The sequence below is a fragment of the Pseudorca crassidens genome, chromosome 2 (assembly GCF_039906515.1).
Source record: "Pseudorca crassidens isolate mPseCra1 chromosome 2, mPseCra1.hap1, whole genome shotgun sequence".
NCBI lineage: Eukaryota > Metazoa > Chordata > Mammalia > Artiodactyla > Delphinidae > Pseudorca > Pseudorca crassidens.
The window spans coordinates 27,887,565-27,898,104 of NC_090297.1; the positions used below are offsets into that span (position 1 = coordinate 27,887,565).

At 40.2% G+C, this 10,540-nt stretch overlaps 1 protein-coding gene and 1 pseudogene across 15 annotated transcripts in view; one reads left to right on the plus strand and one right to left on the minus strand.

The window, feature by feature from the left end:
* ZMYM6 (zinc finger MYM-type containing 6) overlaps positions 1–6,265 on the minus strand; it is a 43,447-nt gene extending 37,182 nt beyond the window's left edge. For 2 of the 15 annotated variants that reach the window (XM_067725409.1, XM_067725424.1), the window contains exons 1-3: positions 5,826–6,035; positions 4,875–5,041; positions 3,446–3,539 (exon numbers count right to left, since the gene is read on the minus strand). In XM_067725409.1, the coding sequence (XP_067581510.1) occupies positions 3,446–3,539; positions 4,875–4,951 (171 nt within the window). In that variant the 5' untranslated portion in view covers positions 4,952–5,041; positions 5,826–6,035. The other 13 variants (XM_067725410.1, XM_067725413.1, XM_067725414.1 and 10 more) reach the window with 13 other exon arrangements.
* LOC137212404 (small ribosomal subunit protein eS12-like) lies at positions 2,742–3,123 on the plus strand (annotated as a pseudogene).
* Positions 6,266–10,540: the final 4,275 nt, after the last annotated feature.

Here is a 10,540-nt window from a genome sequence, read left to right on the forward strand (position 1 = left end):
TGTCACAAACTCAACTTACTGAAGCCAGAAACCTCTTGAGTATTCCTGGATCCTCCTTGACCCTCATACTTCATTTGCTATCTCTAAGTTGGATCAATTCTACCTGAACATCTAAAATCTATTCTCTTCTCCCACTTTACTAGTGAAATACTCAACCACTAAACACACCACATTCTCTCACCCCTCCATGACTTGGCACATGCTCTTCTCTGTCTGAAGCTCTTCATCAATTGCTATTAACTCAAGCGCTACCCATCCTGTGAAGCCTTCCTCTCCTCCCTAGACAGACATAAGGGATCCTTTCCCTGTGCTCCCAATGCACCTTACACAATATTTAAAATTACAGTAATTACATAATACTGTGATTTTACATCTGTATAGAAGTGGCACAAAGCAACAGAAAGAATATATGCTTGAAGCCAGTCAAAACTAAGTTCCTATTCTAGTTCTGATGCTTCCTTTGAGTTTGTAAGTTACTTAACCTGTCCTTCCCTCAGTTCCCTCCTTTGTAAAATGGGGTAAGGATACTTCCCTCCTATGTTTGTAGAGTTTAAATGAGAATAGGTAAGACATACGTAGCATACCTTCTGGCAGGGAGAAGTCACCCAGCAAATAATTACCTCTCCCATTTCCATACCTTTATTCCCCCTTACTATCAATTCTCTTGAGAGCAGAGGCCCTATCTTTTCATCTTTGTAGCTCCTCTGAAAACAAAATAACTAACAAAGCTTAGCATCCTAGTTAAGGGTTTGGGCTCTTGAACCAGACTGCCTGGGTTCAAATGCTAACTCACCCATTTACTAGTTGTGTTACATTTAGTTTAGCAAGTTACCATCTGTGTCTCTGTTTCCTTGTATGTAAAGTGGGAATAATAACATACTTAACTCGTAGGGTTGTAAGCGTCACATGTAAACTGCTTACAATGGTGTTCAACAAGTGCTTTAGGTTATATAAACAGGAATAAAAGTCACTGAACGACTGAATGAGAGCTCAACTATAGCTTTAATATCCAGAACAGACCCTTAGTATATCATAAAATACTCAACTTTTCAATTTTTTGTCTATTTTCCAATATTCAAATATGACATGAAAAATTGCACATACTATTTGTTCAATTGGCTTTTCCACCATAGGTCACACTCTCAATCATGAAAAAGTATAGCCTATTCACCTTGAAGCATTAATATAAACCAAAAGGAACTAAGTAGGTCCCTATCCACTTAAATTTACAATGTAAGCTGTTAACGGGATTTTCATTATCACAATTTTTATACAGAAAGAATACTCAATTAACTCACAGTACAATATTTCTTAAATTTTTATACTACAGGCAAGGTACGATGAAAGAAATATTGGATCTGGAATTTTAAAAAACTGGTTTTGTATCCCAGCTTTGCCATGAGACCTTGGTGAAGTCACTTATTCCTTCAGGCTCAGTTTCCTCATCTGTGAAACACAGCCTCTTTTATTTTGATTATTGAGCATGTGCCAGTCATTGTGCAAGGAACTGAGATCAAATAAGACGAGACCCAGGAAACCAAATTCATTGACCTCCAGATGCCATAATAAATGTAAAAGCACTACATGATTTAAAAAAAAAGACAGAGAAAGAATGGCTAATTCTACCTGAGTGACAGTTAAACTATATCTTAAAAGAGGAGGAACTTTTTGCCAAGCTAAAGTATCCAGTTTAGGATACACAGGCAGAAGAAATGGCATGTGCAAAGGCAAGGAAATAAAAATCAACAGAATATACCTTCCTGTGAAATGCAAATAGTTTGCAGGAGCATAGATTAGAAAAGGTGGGAAGCACTACTGGGCATATATCCTGAGAAGACCATAATTCAAAAAGAGTCATGTACCACAATGTTCATTGCAGCTCTATTTACAATAGCCAGGACATGGAAGCAACCTAAGTGTCCATCAACAGATGAATGGATAAAGAAGATGTGGCACATATATACAATGGAATATTACTCAGCCATAAAAAGAAACGAAATTGAGTTATTTGTAGTGAGGTGGATGGACCTAGAGTCCGTCATACAGAGTGAAGTCAGAAAGAGAAAAACAAATACCGTATGCTAACACATATATATGGAATCTTAAAAAAAAAAAAAAAAAAAGGTTCTGAAGAACCTAGGGGTAGGACAGGAATAAAGACACAGACATAGAGAATGGACTTGAGGACATGGGGAGGGGGAAGGGTAAGCTGGGACGAAGTGAGAGAGTGGCATTGACATATACACATTACCAAATGTAAAACAGATAGCTAACGGGAAGCAGCCACATAGCACAGGGAGATCAGCTCGGTGCTTTGTGTTCACCTAGAGGGGTGGGTTAGGGAGGGTGGGAGGGAGATGCAAGAGGGAGGAGCTATGGGGATATATGTTTATGTATAGCTGATTCACTTTGTTATACAGCAGAAACTAACACACCACTGTAAAGCAATTATACTCCAATAAAGATGTTAAAAAAAAAAGAAAGAAAAAAAAGGTGGGAAGGATGAGTGACGACACTGAAGAGGAAAACAAAGGCCTAAACATGGATAGTTCGGATGCCACACTAAAAAGTTTATGTTTTATCCCTCATGAGGAGACAGGGTCTTTAAAGAGAGCAGTGTCATCAGATCTATAAAGAGCACCATAGTGCTCTTTCCCTGTTGCTGGGGAATTGCATGGGAGGTAGAGGCCCCGGTGCATTCAAGATTCGGCTCCACCCATAACCCATTGCTGTGGCCATAACCCACCGCCTTGGTGGAGGAAAGCATTTCCACTGGAGGTGTAATGGACATTAATACTGCTTTACAAGAGATGCTGAAGACCACCCTCATCCAGGACAGCCTAGCATGTGGGATTCCAAAGCTGCCAAAGCCTTAGACAAGTGCCAATCCCATCTCTGTGTGCTTGCATCCAATTCTGATGAGCTTATGTCAAGTTGGTAAAGGCCCTTGTGCTGAATGACAAATCAACCTAATTAAGATTGATGGTAACAAGAAACTAGGGGAATGGGTAGGCCTCTGTAAAACTGACAGACAGGAAAATCCCTGTAAAGCGGATGGTTGCAGTTGTGTGGTGGTTAAGCAAAGAGTCTCAGGCCAAGGATGTCATTAAGGAGTACTTCTAATAGAAGAAATGATCAAATTAAAAACTTGGCTCTTGTTCCTCAAAAAAAAAAAAAAAAAAAAAAATCACTATACAGAGTTTTGGTGAGATATGTGACTGAAGACATGACGATGAATAGGAAACTGTTATAAAAGTCCAGATGAGAAATAATAAAACAGGGAGGAAAGGGCAAGGTAAAAAAAATATTCTTAAAAGGCAGAACCCACAAAACTTGACAAACAAATGGTTACTTCTGGCAAAAAAAGAGAAAGAATTTACCATCTGGAGGGAAAATAAGTGTCATGGATACCACCATCCCCCACCCCACATCCTGTAGACACTACCTCAGAACCCTTCGCAGCACAGCATTTTAGGAAGGCGTGGAGTGGATGAACAAAACAACATCTACTTGACATCCCTGTTCTGGAATGACACTGCCTTTGAGATAATAAGAGAAATAGAGTATTATCACTATGACTTATTTTATTATTTATATTTTCAATATTATTGATTTGCTTATGCAATGAAGCCAATAACTAGAGTATAAAGCAAAAGAACTGTCCATGAAGGAAAAAAAAATCATTTTTTGCCAAAACAACTAACTGGTCTCTCCACACTAATCTCCACAGATTTCCAATCTGGGTCCCTAAAAGGTAGCCATATGATCTTTCCAAACATGTTTATCTTACTCTCCCAAGTAAAACCCTACAATGGCTTCCCAAAGCTCTCAGGAGAAGACCAAAATTCGTAACAAGGTCCACAAGGTTCTGCATAATCTGGCCCCAAACTACTTACACTGCCTCATCCTAGAAGTAGGATAGCATAGGCTCTGAAGTCTGATACCTGGGTTTGAATCCAATCTTTGCTATTTATGAGCTGTGATCTGTGGTAAACTGCTTGACCTCTTTGTACCTGGTTTCCTCATCTCTAAAATGGGGATAATAATATGGTTGTGAGAATGGTGCCTGGCACAGTCTAAGTACATATAAGTGTTAATAGTAATAAGTTAGTATTTATAAGATCATGTTATTATGATATAATATACTCTACATATTGACATATTAATATCACTATTAGTATTGTTATTATGATCATCATTATCATCGTCATCACCATTTTTGCACCTCTTCTGTTCCAGACCCACTGGTCCTGCAGTCCTTCAAAAGAACCAAGCATCTTCCCAAATCAGAGCTTTCCTGTATGGAGATTACTCTACCTGGAACACTCTCCTCCATGCCTTCACCTAGTCAATTCATTCTTCATAATGCGGCTGACAAATCCTTCTCTAGCCCCCTGCCCCCAATCAAAACTAGGTCAGATTCCCCATTTCAGGCTTTTCTTCCACAGCACTTGTCTTAGTTTGTAATTATATATATCATGTGCTCAATTACTTGTGTAATGTCTATCTCCTCTACTAACCTGCAAGCTCTATGAAGGAAGGGACTAAACTGATTTTGCTCACTCCTGGATCCCCAGAGCCTGGCATAGAGTAGACCACAAATACTTACAGAATAAATGGAAACTACTATCAGATACAAGAGAACTTTTTAAAAAGGTACCAATGGAAAAAGGTACTTTCTTCCCACAAAAAGAAATATAGTAGAGTTACCAAGATATTTTTTCATTCAAAGAGCAGAATAGGTGATTTACTCATCTAATGGGGAAAAAATCAGTTTGGGTTACCTTACAAGTCAGAAACTAACTAAAAATTTGAATTCACCAGGTAGAAAGGAAGACATTTTTTAAAATTTAAAATAAATATGAAATGCTTACTTGAGCATTGTCAGGTTCTTCTTTAATTTTGTCCAGAAGCCCCCGCTGCGGTGCCATTGCTTTGCCACATTCACCATCCAAAGGTTCTTTCATTCTAATTTTTTAGGTAAAGGAATTCCCCGGTCTAAAACTAATAGATTTCTTCTTGGTGATGGATAGTTGGATTCCTAAAACACAACATAAAGGATTGGTACTCAGGCTTTTTTTTTTTTTTCATGTTTATCTATATCAAAAGCTTTGTTTTGAGCACAAGGTTTTAGGGCTAAGCATTTGAAAAAAAAACAACTCTTCTGGGGCCATGACTCTTCTCCTTTCTTCCTGCCTTCTGCTTCTTTGGTAGCTGCCTTCACATAAAGTCTTACAGCAATAGCTCCCGCTTCCCTGATAGCTTTAAAGACAAATACTCTGGTCTTTTATATGTTGAAAGTTACTGAGGTAATTAGACTGGCAGACCAACACGTGAGAGAACGTTACCAAGCTCTTAGAAGAAAGGACTCAGAAATACTGTTTCTGAGTCCATGAGAATTAGTACTTGGAGGCCCACCTCAGCTTATATTTCTCAAAATGGGGCACACCAAACTCCCCACCCCCACCTCTAACTCAGCCTTCACTAGAGGCCTCCATAAGGGCCCCAACTCTCGGCTTAAAGATAGATAAGAGCGCAAGTTGCCACCACAAATGAACAGGTATGCCCTTACTTAAAGTGGACCACCTGCAGGGTCTCACGAAAGCCATGCCCAGGAATGAGCCCCTCTGAGATCCGCTTCCCAATCTCCTTCTTGTAAACAATCTTTAGTCATTCAGCGGACTTCCCTTCCCCTAAACAGGACGTAGTACACCTAAAGCAAAAAGGAAACTCTCCAAAGTTGTCTTTACCCAAACAGGCAAGCCAGACATGGAAATGGGCAACTGGCTTAATAACCAGTGCGAGGGATGAGAATTTAGGACTACCTGCCACAGTTACAACAATCTATGGGCTCTCGTGTCGTAATCGCTCCCAAAATCTCGTCCCCACCAATAATTCCCACGCCTGTCACAGGGTACAAACGCTGCAACGTTGTATCTTTTGGAGAGAACGCGACCCGCAAATGCCTGTCAGCGTGTCCCTGCAGCGAAACCGCAACGCCCGACTGCGCTGCTTCCGCCCAGCGCCCGCCTCGTCACGTGGCGCGGCCGCCGCCCCGCCCCACGCGGCCCCTCCCGCTGCTACCGGCCGCGCTCACCTTCTGGTGGCTTCCCTGCTCCCGGGGAGCACCGACCGGGGAAGGAGGAGTAGAACCCAAGGCCTCCACCCTGGGACGAAGATTATTTTCTCTTACGGGAATTTTTCCGCTTAATCCATCGCAACGCAACACCCGGACAACTGCGCGTGCGCAACCCTGGTCTCCGCCCCCTTTCCCATTATGCTCCAGACCTGAGCTGAGTGGATTTCCCAGCATTCCTCTTTCCTCAGTTATGGTTGACTTCTTAAAGAGACCAAAACCCAATGGTGAGAAGATAGAGGAAGAGGTTGGGAAGAAACTAAGGGGCGTAAGATGACGCTGTTAAGTGCCCTGCACCATTCTTTATTGCCCATGTCTGGAAAGGTGACCTGCCAAGAGAACATGAATAAATAATAGCTGATATTTATTAAGCCAAGTGTTTGGTAAACACTTGATATGAATCTTTCCACTTAATGCTCACCACAACTCCAAGAGGTACAATTTTTGTCTGGGAGCTGTAAATGAAGACATCAACTTGTTCAAAGTCAAGATTTGATGTGTTTTCACTCAACATTGTTTTGGAGATACATCTATGATCTGTGAGGCTGTCGTTTATTTGTTTTGACTGCTGTATAGTATTCCACTTTATGAATGCGCTGCAGTTTAACTGTCTACTTCTGATGGACATTTGAGTTATTTCCAATGTTCGGCCATTAGGAATAATAGTGCTGTGAACATTCCTGCCTCTTGTGACACATATGCTAGGTTTATACCTAGCAGTGAAATTGCTTGTTGTGTATATATGAAACTTAAGTGGATAATTTCAAACAACTTTAGAAAGTGGTTGTTTCAGTTTGTACTTCCACCAGCCATTTATAAGAATTCCATTTGCCCCACATCCTTGCCAGTAATTACTACTGTACATCTTTTTAATTTTAGCCATTCTGGTGGGGGTATAGTGGTATCTCGTTGTGATTTTACTTTGGATTTCCCAGATTTCTAATGAGGTTGAACCCATTTTCATGTTTTTTGATATATGGATAGCCTATTTTATGAAGTGCCTGTTCAAGTCTCTTACTCATTTTTGTATTGGACTGTCTGCCATTTTCTTATGGATATAAATTCTGGTGTCCTTTGATGAACATAAAAGACCTTTATGCTTAGTGTTTCTTGAGTCCTGTCAAGAAATATTTTCCTACCAAAGGTTCTGATTGACTTATGGAATTGTTATTACTTTGTCTTTCTCATTTAGATCTACAATCCATCTAAAATTGTATCTTCTGTATGCTGTGAAGTAAGTCAGGTTTCATTTTTCCATGTGAATGTTAAACTGATTAAGTGCTATTGTTTAAAAGTCTGTGCTTTCCCCCACTGTTCTTTATCATCACCTATATATATATAAGTTGTCATAAATGCGGGTTTGTTTGAAGACTAGGTAATCTATTCCTTTTGTCTCTTTTTGTGGAAATATCACACTGTCTTTATTTCTGTAGTAGCTTTATAATAAAACTTGATATCTGGTAGAAAAAGTCCTTTGTCCCATTATGTTCTTCAAGACTGTCTTGGCTTTTCTTGGTCCTTTGCATATTTATATACATTTTAGAATCATCTTGCCAAATGTGACAAAATTTTCCTTATAAATTTTAGAATCAGCAAGGATTTTGTTTACTATTACACTAAGGCTGTAGACCTGTTTTGGAGAATTGCCATTTGTTATTCACTGTGTTGAATTGTTTCCCCAAAAAAAATATGTTGAAGTACTAACCCTCAGAATGTGACCTCATTTGGGAATACAGTTGTTGCAGATGTAATTATTTAAGACAAGGTCATATTGGAGTAGGGTTGGCCTTAATCAAGTATGACTGGTGTCCTTATAAGAAGAGATGTAGAGATGGACACATGAAGGGAGAACACCAGTTGACAATTGGGGCAGAGATTGAAGTGCTGCAACTGCAAGCCAAGGAATGTCAAGGGTTGGTGTTAAACACAAGAAACTAGAAGAGGTAAGGAAAGATGCTCCCATACAGATTTCAAAGAGAGAATGGCCCTACTGAAACCTTGATTTTAGCCTTCAAGCCTCCCGAACTATGAGACAATAAATTTTTATTAGTAACACTTTATGACAGCAGGCCCAGGAAACTAAGATAGCATTATATAGGGTTGACTCCTCCAATCCATGAAAATGGTATATCTCTCATTTATTTAAATGCCTGTAATTTAATATTGTTTTGTAGTTTTTAAGTATAGAGAGCTAACATCCTTTTAAGATGTTTTTCTGGATCTTTGATATTTTATGTCATTTTAAATGGTAAAATTTCATTTTCTAATAGTTCATTTCAATTGTAGAACTACAATTGACTTTTGTATGTTGGTCTTGAAGCCAGCACAATTGCTATATTCATTTATTAATTCTAACAGTTTATCTATATATTTTTTAAAATTTTTTTAGTTTTCCAACTATGTAGAGAATAATGACAAATCATCTCTTCCTTTCCAAACAGATGACTTTTATTTATTTAATTTTCTTGCCTTATTGTGCTGGCTAAAACCTCTAGCAATGTGTTAAATGGAAATAGTGACATTGGGCATCTGTATCTTCTTCCTGCTATGTTGCTTTCAACATAAAACCATTAAATACCATATTTGCTTTAGAATTTTTGCAGTCACCTGTGGGGGGTTAAATATGTTGTATTGTTTGCAACTCCTCCCATCAAGAAAGGGAGTCTATTTCCCTACCCCTTGTTTCTGGGTTGGGCCTTGTGAATTATCTTGACTTATAGAGTATTACAGAACCGATGTCATGTGAATTCTCAAGCATAGGCCTTATAGTCCTTGCAGCTTCTGGTTTTTCTTTTGGCTGCGCTGGGTCTTTGTTGCTGCACATGAGCTTTCTCTAGTTGTAGCAAGTGGGAGCTACTCTTTGTTGCAGTGTGCGGGCTTCTCATTGAGGTGGCTTCTCTTGTTGTGGAGCACAGGCTCTAGGCCCGCGGGCTTCAGTAGTTGTGGCACGCAGCCTCAGTAGTCGTCGCTTGTGGGCTCTAGAATGCAGGCTCAGTAGTTGTGGCACACAGGTTTAGTTGCTCCATGGCATGTGGGATCTTCCCGGACCAGGGCTCAAACCTGTGTCCCCTGCATTGGCAGGCAGATTCTTAACCATTGTGCCACCAGGGAAGTCCCACATCTTCTGCTTTTACTTTCTTGGAACATTCCTACAACATATCAAAGTTAGATGGGTTAAACTACTGAATGATGAAAAGTCATGCAAAGAGTGGCCCCATGGCCAGCACCAAGGCCCCATACCTGTGAGTGGAACCATCTTAGATCCTCCAGGTTGCTAGCTGACTGCAGCTTCATGAGCAAGCTCAGGCAGAAGAATTGCCTAACTAAGCCCAAATTGTAGAATCACAAGTAAGTAAATGGTTTTTGTTTTAAGTAAATAACTTCTGGGCTGCTTTATTATTTAGCAATAGGTATCTGTTCCAGAATTAATATCTAGAAGTGGAGTACTGCCAATCCTAAAACCTAAAACATACAACATTGGCTTTGGGACCAGGCAGCAGGCAGGGTCTGGAAAGACAGCAAGGAAACTCTTAGTGGAGTCTGGAAGAGCAGTCAAGAAATTGTTACTGGAGGCTAGAAAAAGACTAACCAGTGTTATGTAGTGACAAAATGTTTGGCAGTGCTGCCACCTGTACTAACTTAGAAGATAGAAAATGTACTTAATGAACTTGTGGACCTAGATTAGGGGATTTCCAGAAAGAATACTAAAAGTGCCTATTGATTTATTTTAACCATCTGTGATAAGCTATTGTAAAAGAGAAATAAGCTAAAGAAGGAACTATTTTGTTTTCAAGCAGAAATTAGACAAAATATAAAGGGTCCAGGACAGTCTCTCCAGCTAGCACAATATCATCAAAATAAGAAATGGCGGGGGACTTCCCTGGTGGTCCAGTGGCTAAGACTCTGTGCTCCCAATGTAGGGGGCCTGGGTTCGATCCCGGGTCAGGGAACTAGATCCCACATGCCGCAACTAAGAGTTGGCATGGGCTTCCCTGGTGGTGCAGTGATTAAGAATCCACCTGCCAATGCAGGGGACACGGGTTCGAGCCCTGGTCTGGGAAGATCCCACATGCCGCGGGGCAACTGGGCCCATGAGCCACAACTACTGAGCCTGCACGTCTGGAGCCTGTGCTCCGCAAGAAGAGAGGCCGCGAAAGTGAGAGGCCCGTGCACCACGATGAAGAGTGGCCCCCGCTCGCCGCAACTAGAGAAAGCCCTCGCACAGAAACGAAGACCCAACACAGCCAAAAATAAATAAATAAATAGATAGACTGGGCGTATCTTGTAAGTGGCTCTCACAGAATGGGTTTCTTTTTTAAAAAATTTTAATAGCTTTATTAAGATATAATTCACAAAAAAAAGATATAATTCACATACCATACAATATACCCATTTAAAGTGTAC